The sequence below is a fragment of the Daktulosphaira vitifoliae genome, unplaced genomic scaffold, assembly GCF_025091365.1.
Source record: "Daktulosphaira vitifoliae isolate Bord-2020 unplaced genomic scaffold, ASM2509136v1 Scaffold_4, whole genome shotgun sequence".
Classification (NCBI taxonomy): domain Eukaryota; kingdom Metazoa; phylum Arthropoda; class Insecta; order Hemiptera; family Phylloxeridae; genus Daktulosphaira; species Daktulosphaira vitifoliae.
Window position 1 is genome coordinate 6,395,215 of NW_026099575.1, and position 18,900 is coordinate 6,414,114.

Below are 18,900 nucleotides of genomic sequence, written 5' to 3' on the forward strand. Positions count from 1 at the left end.
AAACAATTTTGAATGATTAAGTATTTATTCGACTAACAAAGATTATAAAATATATCAGTTATATAAGTAAAGTATTTGATACAAATTAAATATTTGTTTTTTTCTTTTGTTTTTATAGATTTTTATAAAAACTTTTAGGCTAATAATGTAAAAAAAGCTTACTATATACGCTTTAAGGTTTAACTTAAATTACAAATATTTTAGAAGATAAAAGTATTTTGTCCTTGCCATTAATTTCATATTTTAAGCATACAGAAATAATATTGACTTTAGACTAACAATTATTAACACCCTACGAAAAAATAGAAAGCAAATAAGATTGTTCATAAAAAACATAAGGTCATTATATAATAATGCTAATGAGATATGTACACGTTTAGAAGAAATTTTGTTTTCCAGTATGCCAAAAAAATGCACGAAATGTTAAAAAGTACCCTGTACGGAAAGGCCATCTTAAGTCTTTCGGCTGTAATAAGACATTACTGCATCCTCAAGCATAATTTTTATTTTTGCAACACTTTCTCATATTTCTTTTACTTAATTTCAATTATTTTATTGATTAACGTGTGAGGGTTGTTTTAATATGCTAATCGGTACCAAATATAATTTTACAATTCAATTTAAAAAACAATTGCTTGTTCAATACAGTGGCAATAACATACAAGCATAGTGAAAATATTCATACCAACAGAGTATACAAATAATTCTTTGAATTTGTTACACTCTGATCTTTACCAAATTTCATTCAAAAAGTCGCTCTATAATTTGATAAATTAAACGACAACGGAGAGCGTAAAAACATATTTTCACTAAGTAAATCTTATATTGGCACTAATTGCATTTTCTTTGCTTAGTTTTTATAAAAAGAATATTTTGATAAGTAATAATGAAAACAATGGGTCACGTTTTTATAGTTCAATACGCAGTTGAATGTAATGACTTTCGTGCCCTTGTACATGTACATCTCCTCATCATCACGGAGTCTGTTGTGTTATTATAATGTCAATACGGTCATCAATTGCTTGTTGTCACTTTTCGTTTACTTTCCTCTTTAGTTACCCTTGGAAAATCGGGAGAAGTAATTTTTATTTTTAACCATCATGTTAATATCGGATGTTTTTATAATAATTTGAAGTAGGTACTTATGGTTTGTTGTTCAAGAAAGAGATAATTATCTCAATAAACCAGATCTTGTTTTAGATTATGAGGGGGTAAAAATGTCTTAAAATTAGATTCTTGAGTGTGTTTTAGCTTACTGTCTGTTTTTTTTTACTTCAAAAATACGCCTAAAAAAAATTGTATTGTCCTTTTTTTTTGAAAATACTTGTCATTGAAACAAAAAATTGACTAATAATTTCCATCTTACAATGTGTACCTGTTCTATTGCCAGTAACATTAAGAACGAATAATATTGAAAATAGTTCAATATATTACTAGAAATATTATGACTTTACAAGTAAGTTACTAATAATAATAACGTAGTCTTTGTTCAACTGAAAATGCAGTGTATGGTTATTTATTCCTGAAAATGTTTCAATGTATAATTATTAACATAGTACAATGGAATATTATATTTCATAGAACGGTATAACACGCGCTCAAGATGATTTGATATTATCTAAACAACGGTGACACAAGTAACCTTGGCTAAGTTTTTAAGTTTACGAAAAATAATACGAATAAATGTATCAAATTGAAGGACACAGTTGCCATTCATTATTTAGTAAATTTCTTCAAAAAATATTGTAGTGAACTTGTGTTCACAGGGGTCGGATTGCAAATTTTGTTTTCGCTACACGTCACATTACAATTGGGCTTAACGTTAATCAACACTTAAACGTTATACAATTTTAATGTTTAAACTTTAAAATAGTTCGAAATATAATTCATAGTTATAAGAAGTTCAATTAAAGAGCAAGTGATTACTTTTTTTTAAACAAGGACTCTTTTAAGTTATGAGTATTATTATTATGTTTAACAACATTCTTGGTTTTATTAAGCGTTATTATTATAACTTTATTCATGACGTTTTCCTGTCCTGTTTAAAAGTAATAACATGAAATTTTAAACATTAACAAATAAAATTTTATTTAATTACAGACGAATTTATGTGTAAGGATTCAAGTCCTGTAATTTTTATTTTTAATATAAAAATTAAGTTTTCATAAACAGAAAATTTAAATGGCGTTCTGATGAACTTTGATGTTTTCTCCTTATGGGTTTAATTATTTTAAAAACTTAAAGAAAATAAATAAATAAATATTAGTTTTATTTTTTTTTAAATGTCCTCTCGTCCAAATTTCCTATGTTGATTCGTCTTAACCTTGTTACCTTATAATAATTATATTAGATTTATATAGCTTTAAGGTAAAAAAAATGTGATTTAATTATTTCAGTATGTTACGCATTCATGATAGTTAAATTGGCTGTAGTTCATTAACTGATATAATTACCATACGTTTCTTTTTGGGTATAATACAGAAAAGAAGCTAAATTTACTTACAATTGAACTATTTGTTTAAGACTTACTTATCATCTACTGATCTTGTTATCTGTGTTTTTCCCGTCTACCCTCACAACAAGCGCTACTTAAATAGGCCCGTTGAACAGATGGCGAGTCGGTTGTGAGGTGTTCTTTCATAATCTTTATTTACTACGATTACTTGTTATCAGACATCCGGACATGAAAGCGACATGACCCTGTGCAAAGCTTTCTGCATCTCGGTGTTTGTGTTGAACCGAAAATAATAGATCGTCTACTATAGTTATGAGTTTAAACTCTAAATGCATACATTTATCACAATCATCCTTGACGATTGCAGCGAGAATCATTGTGAAGGTAAGCCGACAGCATATTAATCGTGATTATGGTCGTTTCACAACTAAATAAAACAAGAATAATTACCAAAAACGTTCACACATTCAATACTGTGAATGAACATAGTAGCTATGGTTGTTATTTGGTCTTTTTGAATAAGCTGTTTACGACTTGAGCCTTATTCAATACTTAATTTGAATTCTTATTCGCTGTAAACATCTATTCAAAAAATAATAATATACTTCATTTATGATTACATACAACTGACTTATGTAAATATAAAACAACTTTAATTCAATTTTAAAGAAATATACAATTAAAATACGTTCATGCCATAGAAATACATTATTGGTAGGAAGTAAAAATCAAAATGTTCTGAAGGCCAGTTTAATTTTTAATTTACTTTCGCTTGAGTTTTTTTTAAATTAATTAAGTGTTTCAAATAGATAAATACGTAATGATTACTTACAATTAAAAAATCGACTTATGTTACTGTCAGACTTCATAAAAATGTTGGTTTATATTAATGACTAATAACTTTCCGTAACTACTACTTTCTATATATCTTATAGGGTCACTATTTTATTCACTTTTTAAGAGCAGAACATTTTTTTTTTCTGAAAAATAGTTTATAATTTAACTTTTCTTTTAGTTAATGGGAGATCTTGTCTATATCTATACATACCAATTAATCTGTCTTGAAAAAGTTGTTAAAATCAATTTTTTTAAATAAGTATTTGTTTTTCATTTTGACGATTTACAATTAGTTACAAATCTTTTTCGGTGTGAGTTTATTAAATAATTACTTTAGTTTTTAAAAATAGATTCATTTTATTTTAAAACATTATATCAACATTTTAAATACACTAACGTGTAAATAAATAATTATTTTGGCGATAATATTGAAACAAAAATTAATTGAACTATTACTAGTTCAGTAGAATATATATAAAGATGAATTTTGGCTAATTCAAAGAAATATTACTTCTTTATTATTAAAATCTAGGAGCTTTATGCAAATAAAATACCCAAAATATGATATATTCTTAAAATATCTCTAGGATATAGTAGTAGATATAGTTATACATATAAATATAATACATTATCCCTAAATAATTGGTTGTTTCCCAATAAGATTGCAATAAGATGTAAAGTAGTTTACAACAAGTCTACTTGTTATAACTAGACTTTTTTAGACATTTCTATTTTATTTGTAGCTAAAAACAACATTTTTAATTTTTGATCTTTAGTAATCACACTTGATTATCTTGATTGGTATTTTCTACAACATAAAAGTCAGCCTTGTCTTACAATATTCTAAATAAATATTCATTGTGTATACATATATTTGAATACATTTTCTTTGTTATACTTTGTACTTTTATAAATACACCTTTATGTTTCATTAATATAACTGATAAAAATCATCAGTTTGAGTTAAGGTTTTTTATTTTGCTGTCCGTCCTTGATCATTATCGCACAATATTTCAATTTTATTTCAAAAGTTCAATAAAGTTTAATGAATTTAGATTATAATTTACAAGGATTTTACAATGGACCGTGCAACTAATTAAAAATAATAATTGTAAAATAGATGTTTTTAATATAAATTACATGTCATGTAATTTACATTAACATCACATTTTACTGTTTTAGCTTATCTTTAAAAAAATAAACTTGGATATTTTTGTTTACATTTTTTAATAATCGTAATAATTAATTTCATTTTTTTTAAATTAATTAAGTAGGATATATCTGCATATTAGTTCATATCAGTACGCTTATGACGTAAAAATCATAGCCGATAAATGGCTCAAAAACATGTTTTTTTTTTTTGTTTTATATATTTAACCACAATTCCATCCGATCATGTGTTGTATACATAATGTAACTATAGACTCGATCTTCCAACGCACGTATGGGTATAAAAGTGTTTTTATTTTTATACATTTTAGTCACTGATTATTTTAGCATGAAGCGCTGTCGCATTATGTGTTTCCTTATGTTCTTCTTGTCATAAGTATTTTATGCTTATTATAATTCATCTCTTGGTCGCGAATGTGTATACAATAGCTCGCAGATCATATAAATTCGGTAAATCTGACATTTTTCTGTTTATAAAATGTTTATAGTTCAATTAAATTCGATGACCTAGACATCAGGGCTGAGCGATAAGCATAACAAGCAGGTTTCCGACTTCTCAACACGGTAAGTACTTTTATCGAATGCGAAAAAAATTGCTACCATCAACGGCCTTAAGATAGTGGAATATTAATATGTGCAATAAAACATTAATTGGGTTGCGAATGGATGTGATCGACGGGAACCGATTGACACATTGTTACTCAACTAGAACTAATTTATAATTATTCGATTTGTCTAAACGATAGCACATGAAAAATTCTTCCGGATTAAAATTTAATACAGTTTTCAATAGTCTTATAATTTGCATTTAACTAAACAACATTCATACATAATACAATGAAATATCGAGCGATGGATTGTTATTATGCACATATTACAATAATTATTGTTTTTGTTCAATAGTATAACGATACACAGTAATAGTAATAATATTAGCATTGAGATTTGGTACGAGATCTTTACCTACACAAAATCTCATGGTGATGGATAATTATCGCTTTAAAGTAGGCTATAGAGAATTTTTGCCAGGAAATTCTGCTGTTTTAATAGCATGTTAGCTCATTGAACTATCGATTAAAGCAAAACATATTATACATATATAAGACAATTTATTGCGGTTTTCAGGATGCTATAAAACTCAAATAAGTCCTTCGAATTGAAATCCTATTTCCTAGCAATTTGAACGACTCGCGATGTTTACCATGTGGATTAATTAGTGCAACCCTAACCGTGTGTTAAAATTACAGCATAGTTTAAACCGAACACTGAAGACGAATTCGTGTAAATGTATCATGGTAAATATCAATGGCTTTGTTAAGATAATGATCAAAAAAAAAGTGTTCGCCTACAATATTTAGCCGATTAGAATTCATGTTATTGCCAAAATAGCCTGGCAGGCTTTCAATAAAAAAACGATTAAAAGGCTTATGCGTTTTGCTTCGTTGCGGAGTTAATATTTTATAAACTTGTACGCGCGACGCCTCTGTGTCTGATCTCATTGCTTTTGGGCGGTATTTAGTGAAATGGTTGTAGATCGTATCAATGTCGATCTGTAAATTATAATTCAATGCCCTCTGGTGGTACTGACCAAAAGGTTGTTCAAGAGTCAATTGACACTGAAGTGTTTTTTATCGGGTCGGGCGTGTTAACTTTCCGTATAGTAAGCAACATTGCAGATGAAATTATTTTAATGTATTCCGCCGAGTAGCTGTCTCAGTGTAATATCGTCATTTACTTTTATTTTATTACTATAAATGGTATTTCGACGATTTTACAAAATAATGTTATCTTCTGCTCTTAATATTACAGTTTTCATTTTCATTCGAGTCAGTACGAGTGTCAAATACAATATAATTCACCTAAAATGTTTTGATTTGAGATTATTATTTTATTAAAATACTAATACAACAAAACTATAGTAAAAAATTCTTTTAGTATTTCTGTACGATAGAAGTTTAATTTTATATTCTTACTTTACCTGTTTCCTCATTATAAATTTATTGCTTGTTATTTTATTGATTTTTATGGTCTTGTTCCTGTTCAAATTAGTATAATTTTTAGTAAATATAAACGATATAGTCAATCTACGACAAATAATAAAAACAATCTTCAATAAAAACATATTAATGCTGTGAAACAGATTATAAAACGGGTTAAGTTATGCATATAGTCAACAATTACAACAGATATCATTACTGCGTAATTAGATTAAAAGATTTCGGACTCTTATTACCAAAATAATATATTAAGTTTATTGACTTCAAACTAGCGATATTTCAAACAGAATAATTAACCATTGCGCGTTATATATCTTTCTAATTAACATTGATGTTTTTTTTTTGTATTCCGCATAAAAAATGAAATCACTGATTAGAAATATGTATACTTTGAAATATATTTTTTATAAATAGTATGTTTAATTATTACTCAATACTATGAATTACATTAAAAACGAAAACATTTTTGCTATTTTAAATTTAAGATGAAAAACTACTTTTATTTATATCCAGAAATGCAGAATTCTTGTTATAACAATGCGTCACTAAGTATTTTTTATGAATTGGCATGGTTTAGAACAAATAGTTTTGTCTAATATTTTAAACTTTTATAAAATTTCACTGTAAATTATTAACATAAATTTTAACTCGTAAAAATTTCTTCGTCTACTTTTGTACCAATGAAATAAGAGAAAGTTTTGTTCAGCGATTATATTCAAAATTTTAATTTCAAAACTCTATAAAAAAATTATCAGTTTAGAACATAGTGTGCCTTTTTTAAAGAAAGTAAAATTACCCTGTCACAGAAAACACAAGCAGTAGTGCCGACACTTATATACATGTGTTGTGCTTAAATATATTTACTGTGTGGTTCATTAAGTATACTACCCCCATTTTTTCGTTAAATAATAATTTTTTCATAAAAATGTATAGATTAAAATTTGGTTTATTTTTATAAGCCATTATAAATATTAAGTTTATAATAAGAAAGAACTATTCCTAAATGAAGATTTTAGGGGCACTTTTGGAAGTTAATTAGGAATCATTATTATTTTACTATTAAATGGAGAATGGTCTAGATAAAATTGTGAGCGGTCGATAGTTTTGTATTATTACTTTTTGACTTATTGTAATTTTTAGTTATAGACGAGCGGGGAATTCTTTTCTGTACGATATGGTAAAACCAGAGCGTTGCTAAAAACTACCACTACTCAAAGTAATAAAATGCTAATTTCTTAAAAATGAATACTACAAAAGTTTCTACTAGTAAAAATTTTATTTAAACAATATTTAATAGAAAAAAAATAGCGATTTTGACTGATTCTACAAACGGAGGTTGGTCGATTAATAATTTTTTATTAAGAATAAATTAAACATCATATTCAATTCAAATATAATTTCTAAATTTATAATTAAATAAAATACTTTCGAAAAAATAATAATAATAATATTTATTCTTCTTTAATAAACCATCTTTTCGCGCATAATTCCGGACAAAATAAATTCGATGTTTCACATCTGACAGACTCATGTTTTTTTTTTTTAATATCTTCATAAAACGTCGATACGATTTCAAAGAAATTTTTCCATACTGGAAGAACATTTTGCATAAAACATATTATTATTATATCTAATGGCCGACCCCAAGTAGTTGGGATTACGGCGAGGAAAAAGAAGAAAGACGACATATTGACTAATGTTATCGAGAACTTATTAGTAATATATTTTTTCTAGCGTTTCAATGAAATGAGAAAACTGTGAAAACTGCCGGCGTTTTGTACGGGCTCGTGTTGCATTGATATGAATGTTTTTTAAGTGTACTTACGCTTAAGTATCGCTACTGCTTCGCTAGAGACCACTCCAGAGCGGTGTGTGTGTGTGTGAGTGTGTATGGTGTTGTGGAGGAAGGCCGGCCGCAGGTGGTGACCTCGGCATTGAAGTCTTTTCGCCGGAGACGCCGCCGTTCAACAGTTATCACATGTACAACTTCCTGACCGATGGAAAACTAGCTCGCCGTCGGTCTGTTCGTTTGCAGCTACATAGCAAATTGCATTGTTTTTCAGCGATCCTTCACTTTCGCACGTTTACACCACACGAACCGGTCAAACTCTATGGAAATAAAAAATTATCATCAACAATAAAACATAGATATTTATTTGGAAATCGTATTTACATTTTTCATAACTCCGGTGCTCTATTTATGGTCAAAAAGTTAATCTGACCCGCAGCCAACTCGTTGACTAGTTTGTCTTCAGATACAATTCATTAAACGTAAGTAAAAAACTATTCGCTATCGTCACAAAAAAAGTTTACTGAACAATTGTCATTTTTTGCAGCATCCACATGATGGAAGGCGTTTGCCGTTACGATTTATCCGCTATAAAGAGATCGTTGGAACTGGCCGAAACTCTGGCCAGCGTCAGTTTGATGACATCTCCTGCCGCTAAAAGGCGGTTGCAAGCCAGAAGTGTAGAACTCGGTCTTAGACCAGGGCAGCCTTACGAGCCCCCGAGAGAACTCCTCCTGTACTTAGTTAGGTAAGTAGTTGATCATTTTCAAATAATTTTCTATGTAATGAGAAAGAGAGTGTACTGTTATTAAGAGAAATTATGTAATCACTTTCTATTATTTTTACGGACTACACGCAACATATGAAGTAATAAAATTTGTTTTTTAGATAATGTTCGACTAAATTTAACTAAATTTTTTTAATTAAAAAAAGTCCTAGGATTTATAAAACGTTACTTGGATTCTACTCTTTACATTTCCTAATTTATTAGGAAAAATAATTGCATGACAAATAAATACAAATACGTTTAAGAAAATATATTAAATCTTGGAATTATTTAATTATGAATTAATAATTATAATTGTCATAACAATTATGACAATGAAATTTCGGCTAATTATCTATATCTTATATATCAAAATGGCATAACTTTGATAATTCTATTTTTGTTTTACTAATGATAAACATTAAACCATTATAAAGTTACCTCATTAAATTAAAATTAATAAATTTACGTAAGTACCAACATTTAATAGTATTTAAATTTGCATAAATTTGAATAATATGGTATGCCAAAATTTTTCTATTATTTAAAATAATTTCCGTTAACTTTTAATTATGTGCGTAATAATGTGATTCTTAGTAATATTTGGGACATCTAATAAATGAAAAATTTAATTGCTACAAAGAAAATATAAACTATTAATTAATAATTGTTTCATTATTTTATACAATTAATAAACTTTTTTAATTGCAAACAGAATAATTTACATTAAACGTATTATTGACATTTAAATTTTCTAATTAAATTATCATACTAAGTTTGTCTTAAATGTAATTAAAGAAAAAAAATGTTTTATGATTGCAATTTAAAATCGTTCTTTTTGGTTTCTATACAAACTACACGTTCAATAGTTAAACAATTATTAGAATAAACTTTAAATATCCATATTAAATTGTGTTGCATAAGAAACTATAGAATTAATAGGCACATCTTAAATTGAAAATTTTAATTAAGTCCAAATTTTTTACTAGTGAAAATTATTCATTTAAATTGTAAAAGTTAACTTAATAGTTTTCTAATAAAACCACGGGAAATAAAAATTATTACAGTTTCAATATAAATAACTTCAGTGGCTTTTTCTCAAAAGCTGATAAGTCAACATTATCCCAAGACAGAAAATATCCTTTTCTATGCAAATTCTAGAAAACCCATGTTTGTAACTTATCAGTTTTTGGATAAAAATAACAGATTTTTATAACTATTATATTTTTAAAATAATTATTAAAAATTAATGACTCGAAATTTATTGATTATAGTCATTAATTTAAAATATTAGTTTATTTACTGTATCATACGCTATTAGTTAATTTATAATTAAATGGTCAAAAAACTTCTTTCGCTATATAATAATGATGGTTTTGGCAATAATAATATTTCGTTTACTAAAAATTTCTTCAATACTTTAGCTTTTCGAAACATGCAAACACAATTTACTTTATTTTCATTCAATTCAATTCATGTGCTTTATTGATAAATTAAGAACCATTAAAGTAATAACACAATTAAAAACAAAAACTTTTTGGGACGTAATAGTAGTATGAAAATAACTTTCTATGATTAAACTCAACTTTAGTAAATGATTATATTTTTATATTATTATTATTTATATATTTTGAATTGGAATAGGATTTAATATTTTAATTGTATAATAAATATGAATTATAATTATAATTATTTAGTGTTTACATTGTATAAGAGATTTATACAATTTCAAAGTGAAACAACTATTATGTTTCGATAAATTAACATGTTATTATTGTTTTAATTCGACACAAAACGCACAATATAGTTTTCATTGTTACCAGTTCAACCATAAAGATAGTTGTGAACAAAATAATGATTGATTTGAAGCCTTACGCATTCAGTAGGTATATTTGTATTTCGTCGACTCATGTATGAGTTCTGAGTCGTGAAACAATTAAATGCAAGTTTAAATGTAAACATAATATCTATACGGGTAGAAAAATTATACTCAGTTTGATTTGCGAGTTCTACCCCACTATGAAGTATGGAGAACTTAGTTTTGTGAGTAAATAAAATATTCTTTTTGTATTCATAACAATACTTCTGTTTGTTTTGACTTCCAATAAAATTAATTAAAATTTTCATTTGGAAATTAGTACTGAAATTACTTCAAAGAATAATTCTAGTTTAAAATTGGTCTCAGTATAACTTTTTTAATTTTTATTGATAGTGGCTACTCAAAATATTTATGTTTGAATAAATTTTAAGTAAAGATATTGGGCTTAGGGTCTCCTTTATTTCATAATTGTCATAGAAAAGTAGATAATTTTCATACAAAGCTAAACATATTTTACTTACATTCAACTCTTATTTTTTATCGATAAGAATTTTAGTTAACCAACAGATAAAGCAATGATTTTACGTTAAGTAAATTCACTACAAAAAATATTTTGCACGACACGCATGTAGCACATGGATCTGTCTGAATAATTAAATTACACATAATTTTATTACATATTTTCGGCTAGAGTGTAAAGTGTTTTAATCTATTCATGCTTTTAATAATACATGTGAATATAAGCAAGGTTTTTTTGTACATTATAGCTTTTTGAGTTTTATTATTCCAAAAATTATAAAAACGGCCTTAACTTTTAACGCTCGAATCTAGATTGTTTTGTTTGTTTTATAAATAAAATGACTCATCATTTTAATAATGTGGGAGTGCCTATATTTACTTTACTTTCTCTTGTATGATACATCTGAATGTCCCATACTAATATTAAATGAATTATTTCTTACCGACTTCTACAGAAAAACGATATTCGCTTAATTTAGTACACTGTACAATGTCAATAAACTATACACATACCCCACCTAAACGTTGGATTAAATCACATAAAAATTTACATTAATAATTAACGATAACATAAAAACTATATACAAATGTAGAGTTACAGACACTCGGAGATCTAAACTACCTTCGACGTGTTATCATAGATCAAATCAATAATTATGTTTTCATCATAAAACTGAGTCAATTTCAGTGGCCTTGGAACCACAAGAAAAAGTCCGTTGTACGCTAACGTAGTACGTTAAAGTTGTCGCCTTGGCACTAAAAATGACGGTGAACTCACAATTACTTGTTGACTGTACCGTAGCTTTGGCAGATCATCCAAAAAAACACGATTTACAGTTATATTATATAAATAACGACAGACTGCGTTAGTAGTCTTTGGCCAAATATCTTTAAAATCTAATTAGAAAAAAGTCAATGTTTAAAAAAATTGATTCGCCGATGTATAACGGAGTTAATTTTTTGTCCAGATTTTTTACTTGACTAATTATAATATGAAGACTGTAATTATTACAGTTTCCATTTGAGAGATTGTATGTCAAAACTTTTGACCAGTTATGATTTTTATTAATTCTGTTTCTTGAAATACTTTTTTGTCCATAATCTATGAATCTAGTAAAGTGTATTTAACTTCCGCATTTCTCATCACATAATATCTGCGTTAAAGATAATAAATACATGATGTACAACCTAAAATAAAATATCAATTACTATGAATATTATTACTTACAATATTGCTAATTTTTTATATTGTACGAAGTACAAAAACACAAAATAGATTATGTCTAATTTAAATGTATTGAAAAAAAACTTAATTTATTCATTCAAAATCCACAAATATGTCTAAAATGCTTCACGCGTTGCGGATAATGTATTTAAGTATTTTTTGTTTCGATTTATTTTTATAATTTTAAAACGTTTAAATATTCGCCGAAACGTCAAAACTGTCAACGTTAAAAACAAATACATTTAACTCGTTTTAATGATAATTAATTTAATGTCTGTCGATAGGAATATTTTTAAATAATTAATACCATGACTTGCACTTTTTAACATAAATATTTAAAAAATAATAATTACCTGATACATAATACTATTCGAGTATCCTCAAGTTTGAAATATATTTTCATAAAAAACCATATATTTCCTTGAACTCCGTAAATATAATTTGAATACTATTTAACTAATCTCGTGTTACATTGGTTGCATTATCCGTTTTCAAAAAATGAATTTTTAATGCGTTGCTTTATCAGCTTAACAGGATCAGCACCAGCGCTAAATATTATTGGACCAATGTATAATTGTTTTTGCATGACCCTTTTTTTTATTTAGTAAAGAAGGCCTTTTTTTGATTTTTATTTATGTTGGTGAGACTCTATTAAGCGCGAGATCCTAAACAAGTCTATCGGTGGCTTTGCTTATTCACAAAACCCCTTTAACAGAGGTGCATTAATAATTAATGATAACTGACAAATTTTTTAAAATAATTAAATATTAATAAAGAAATCACTTTTTTTCATGGTCAGTCTGGTATTCGTCCAATATGAAATGTTGTCTCCTTTATATTAATTTAAGATTTTAAACACAGAATTTGTCCTAATTAATCAACCCAAATAACGAGTTGAGATAAGTCAAATTGGAGCAAATAACAATCAGAAATTGATTTTATATGCATAAAAAATTTCATGTCATCAGCAAAAGTTAAGTGTTTAGAATGAAGTAGTACAGATGGAGCGTAATTAATATATAAATAAAAAAGTAGAGGGGATAAGACTTTTAAGCATCACCTGACGGCAGAGAAAAATAAGTGGAATTTGCACTATTAACAGAGATGAATTGAAAGCGGTTAGGAAAATATGAGTTTAACCAGGACAATAAAGGAGTCCCCCTTTACCAAGTATATCAAGAGATTAAATCAGCAATCTAAAATCAAATGTGTCAAAGTCTTTAAAAATCTGTAAGATTTAATTAGTTTGACAATAAAGACGGAAAGATTTTATACAAACATCAAGTTAGAACTAAATCACAGGTGATCGTTGAGCGACTAGAGGTCTAAACAATAATACTAACATTGTATTTATTATGCGAGTAATTGAGTGATTTATGTTAAACAGATCACTCTGTGTTGAACATAAAAAGTGTATTAACTGATTATGATTTTGTATTAATTAAATATTACTTAATCTTATTTAATACTTCTTTTCACTGTACTTTAAATTTTTTGTATGAGACGACTGTTTTGAGGGGGCTAAAAATTTGTCTTGCAATTATAACCCATAGAAATTATAGGTTTGAAATTTCTTTATAGCCAAAACCACTGATGTCTCTTATAACATAAATGAGTTTTGTGGTATTTTTTTTATGGGTGTCGAAATAGAAACCCATCAAATTAAAATAAGCTAAAACATATTTGATATATACTTTAAAAATAATTTAGATGATATATTTTCTGTAACTTCAAACTAACGTGACACGTGTCTACTTTTTTTCATATACTAACATACAATTCGTATGTGTTAATCTTTACATAACAGTAAGTATTGTGTTTTATCACTTAGTGTATATTATGTGTGTTCTATCTGCTTTATCTACATTTGCATTTTATTTATTTTGAAAACTTCCTACTAAACATACATACATAGTTTACAGTATGAAAAACTTTTTTCTTAGCTTGCGTTTTAAATTTTATACAACTGTTTATTTATGTTCAAAGTAATAAAATCGTGTAAAAATACCATTATATATATCAATACAAATATCGTTGATTTCTTTCTTGAATATACTGCGCTGTTTGATTAGTATTGCAAAATTTATGTGAATATAATGGAAATTCTAAAAAAAAATACCTTCCACCTTTTCGTCGAAGCTCAAAAAACTAGAAAAAATGTGTAGAGGATTCATTTTAAGATTTTGCCGTCCATTTTAAGTCAATATTGACAACAAAATCTAATAACTAAGAAATTAATTTCAAAAGTTCAAGTTCTTTTGGATTGTTAAAATTTTTATACTATATGGGATCAAAATGTTGTTAACGTGTATTCATGTAATGGAATAAACCAATCTTCACAGTCGACATAACCGTATAAAATTTAATTTAACTTAGTGCGTTCTAAACTATGTAGTCATATGTAATTCTAAAAATTTTAACGTCGAAAGTAATCTAGGCGTAGAATGACAGTTACGGGTCAGTTTTCAGGAGTTAAAGTAACTTTCCTTTTATTCTCTACATTTAACATTTAGATGTTATAACGACACAGTCATAAAACAAATGCATAATGACCAACTTTACTATAGAGTAGATGAGATTCGACAAATATAGATATTTAATAATAATAATTGAAAATGATTGCACATTTTGATGATTGACATCGAAAATCATAATGGAAGAACAACAAGACTTCGTCGTGACCGCAGTGTCAATAGTGCAGAGATCTAGTGATGTGATACTATACGGTTTATTGTTAACAATCTCATGTAACAGCCACACGGTAGTAAACGAATGCACACGCTTTGAATATTATTCGATTGTTGGAGATTATCATTATTGTTATTATAAACGGCTTTGAGAAAATATCGAGTAACAAAAAAACATATATAATAATAAAATAGAAAATAATAAAAGCATAGAAAAAAATATTTGCATAACTGTGACGAATACGGAGCGCACATTGCACAATAAATAAGAGACGCAATTGTATTTGTGGACAAGTTTTTACACAGTTGCTCGGGGCTCTCGTAGTGGTCGTGTCCATTGATAGTGAATAATATCTGCAAGCATCAAAAGTTCCATTTTGAATACAAAATTGTAGCAGATAGATTTCTGATAAAAATGGCACACGCTGAAGAAGTTGTTGTTTCCTCAAAAGTTGTGACAGATAGTTCGACTTCTCCACGTCCATTGTTTGTTGACTTGGAACCGCGATTCAAGAGACTAGCTTTGGAAAGGTCGGTGACCATGTTGTTTAAATTTTGTACAAGGTCTAGGTTTAGATAATGAGTTAACTACACTACTGTAATTGATAAGAGATAACAATCGACGTTATCAGCATTCACGATAGTCGTATAAGCTGCTAATAATTTTCTTTCATTTTCGTGTTTGTTAAATTTTTTAGTTTGTAAACAGTAGTCGATGATTTGCTTAATTAGATATTATAATCACGCCAATTCATTGTTACTTTCTCGGGCATTCTCCCACCTTTATCGCACTCCGCCTTAGTCATTTGGCATTAGTCAGTAAATGCCCTCTATTCAATTAATAACATGTACTACTTGAAACGCACAGAAAATTACATTGAAGAAATATTGTAGGTATTGTTTTAAATGATGGGAGGCTTAGTTTTTCGATGATGTACTAATTTTATTAAATTATTTTTCTGTCGGTGATCATATTTAGTGAATTATTAAAATATACTTTATAACATTAAATGATTAGGTCTGTTATGCGATACTCTGTGCAACGGCCACAACTATTGTGGTCAGCACGAATGTACTGCTCCAGCAGTTATTTTAACCGAGTTAAACGCTCAATCAGGATGAGGAGGTCAACATTTTTAAAATATATTTGGTAAGAGCCTGGCAGTTAGACATGTATGCTCATAAATTAGTGCATAATTTTGCAATTTGGAAATAATACTCATTTAAAAATGTTTGGAAAACTCCTTAGCAACAGTGGTTGATTGTAGTGTATCTGAAAATTTTAATTTAAAAAGTTTAGTTTGGCATGTTTGAAAAATAAAAAAATTATAAAAGCTTTTCTATATTATTTTGTTTTTATATATTTTTAGGATGGGTAGTTTCACTTCATCTATTAAAATAGATAATGAAGATTCACAAGATAAAGATCTAGATTTTGAACCTAAAACTTCAGTACAACAATTATTGGATTACTGTCAAAAACACAATAATCAGTGTCAAACATCACTTATCCATAGGACATTTTCAACAATTCCGTATGGTTAGTTTAACATAATACTAATATTAAGTAAACCCCTCTGTATTTATGTGATATATCCAAATTTTGTAAATTGATTATTTTAATGACTTCATTATTACAAAATTCTGTACAAGTCATTTAATTCATTCTATTCTAATTTTAAATTAAATCACTGTCAAATCCAGTATTAAAATTTGAATAAAAATAGATCATGTTTTTATGGAATCTTAAACAAACTATTTTACTTTTGGAGCGTATTATTATGTATGTATTTTTATGTTAGATGATATTGTAGAGATCTCATCAGAATTATGTAACACTAAATAAGTTAACTTATAAAATAATTAGCGAAATAAAAGTGGAAATTTTTGTTTGTAATACTTTTATTTTATAAAAAAAAAAAAAAAATCTCACTAATTACTATTTATTTTTTGTAATTTTCTATATTCAGTTAAACTTTTATAAAACTTAACTATAAATTTTATGAATATTTTTTTTTAACTATATTCGTTCCATAACTTAATTTGCATAATTTTTTTCTATAAAAAAAAAATTAAATACTAACTAATATATATATATAACTATATATTTTATAGAATTATATAATATTTTCTAATATAGTTTTTTGAAATGTAACCATTTTTAATGTTTTGTCTAGACCCTAAAAATGTAGAGAATAATGTTGTAAGAGTTCTTCAGTGGAACGTTCTATCACAAGGTTTGTATTTGAGAGTAATGTTTATTAAAACTATAAATTATATCAAATATATTTATTTACAGCATTAGGTCAGAATAATGATAAATTTGATCTTTGTCCACCTGAAGCTTTAGAATGGAAACGACGTCGCTGTCACATGCTTGAAGAAATTCTGAGACACAACCCTGATATTATTTGTTTACAGGTTTGTATAATTAAACATTCTCTTATTATAATAAAGTATTTCTTAAATGTATAGTATTTTTTGACCATTTTTGTATTTTAGGAAGTTGATCATTTTGATTTCCTAAGTAGAGCCCTGGCTACTCAATCATACAGTGGTGTATTTGTACCTAAACCAGATTCTCCATGTGTATACATTAAAGATAATAATGGGCCAGATGGATGTGCCATATTTTATAAAAACAATAAGTTTGATCTCTTAGAAAAACATGAAAAGATTTTGCAAGTATGGACAGTTCATAGTAATCAGGTATTATAATATAATTATAAATATTTATTTATCTTTTAAATTTTATTACATTTTAAGACATTTTTTTTTTTTTAATAGGTATCATTGTTATTAATATTAAAAGACAAATGTTCAGGCAATGAATTATGTGTGTCCACCACTCATCTTAAAGCTCGAAAAGGAGCTTTATTGTCAACATTACGAAATGAACAAGGTAAAGATCTTCTAGAATTTATATCTTCACATACTGGTGAACGACCAACAGTTATATGTGGAGATTTCAATGCTGAACCTATTGAGCCAGTTTATAATACTATGTGTAGTTACCCCTCTTTACCATTGGATAGCGCTTATAAAGTATCTGGCTCAGAACCACCTTATACCTCATGGAAAATAAGAGGAGGAGAAGGCGAGGTTATGCATACTATTGACTACATATTTTACACCAAACAAAAATTAACCGTTAGTGCAATATTAAACATGCCAACTGAAAAAGATGTTGGTGAAAATAGAGTACCATCTTTTTCATATCCATCGGATCACTTTTCTCTTGTTTCTGATTTTCACTTTAACAAACAATCATACACCAGTTAAAAATTAATGAAATTTTTTATTTATTTATTATACGTGTTGGAAAAAAACTATATTAATTAAAAACCAAAAAATACAAATCTTAAATTATTTTACTATTGTAAAAAATAACTATTAAGTAATTTATTTTATTTATTTTTTATATTCTGACTCAAGAATAGGTAGTATCCTAAAAACCACCTTAATTTGCTTTGACATATATTTATATACTTTTTTTTATGTTGGTTGTAACACTTAAATAAGTTTAAATATATATATTTTTAAATTATTTTCTTTGTTTATTTAATATATGTATCTTTTATTTTGTTTAAACCCCTATTTATTTTAAATTGAAATGATAATTATTAAATTATTTAT

General features: G+C 27.0%; 1 protein-coding gene and 1 long non-coding RNA gene across 7 annotated transcripts; one reads left to right on the forward strand and one right to left on the reverse strand.

Moving 5' to 3' along the window:
- Nucleotides 1-883: 883 nt before the first annotated feature.
- LOC126905955 (uncharacterized) lies at nt 884-3,566 on the reverse strand. Its single transcript, XR_007704142.1, has 2 exons — nt 2,530-3,566; nt 884-1,522 (listed from the first exon to the last, which is right to left on the reverse strand). It is a non-coding gene; the product is annotated as an uncharacterized LOC126905955 (long non-coding RNA).
- Nucleotides 3,567-4,706: 1,140 nt separating this feature from the next.
- On the forward strand, nt 4,707-18,811 carry LOC126905951 (nocturnin). 6 transcript variants are annotated; one of them, XM_050686145.1, is made up of 8 exons: nt 4,707-5,026; nt 8,194-8,730; nt 8,796-8,996; nt 16,635-16,804; nt 17,442-17,501; nt 17,564-17,685; nt 17,767-17,973; nt 18,052-18,811. In XM_050686145.1, exons 3-8 carry the CDS (start codon nt 8,803-8,805, stop codon nt 18,544-18,546), a joined length of 1,248 nt encoding a protein of 415 aa, XP_050542102.1. In that variant the 5' UTR covers nt 4,707-5,026; nt 8,194-8,730; nt 8,796-8,802; the 3' UTR covers nt 18,547-18,811. The 6 variants fall into 6 exon arrangements, with proteins under 6 accessions (XP_050542102.1, XP_050542104.1, XP_050542103.1 ...); XM_050686146.1 differs by lacking the exons at nt 4,707-5,026; nt 8,194-8,730; nt 8,796-8,996 and adding exons at nt 15,854-16,154; nt 16,283-16,414; XM_050686147.1 differs by lacking the exons at nt 4,707-5,026; nt 8,194-8,730; nt 8,796-8,996 and adding an exon at nt 14,622-15,795.
- Nucleotides 18,812-18,900: the final 89 nt, after the last annotated feature.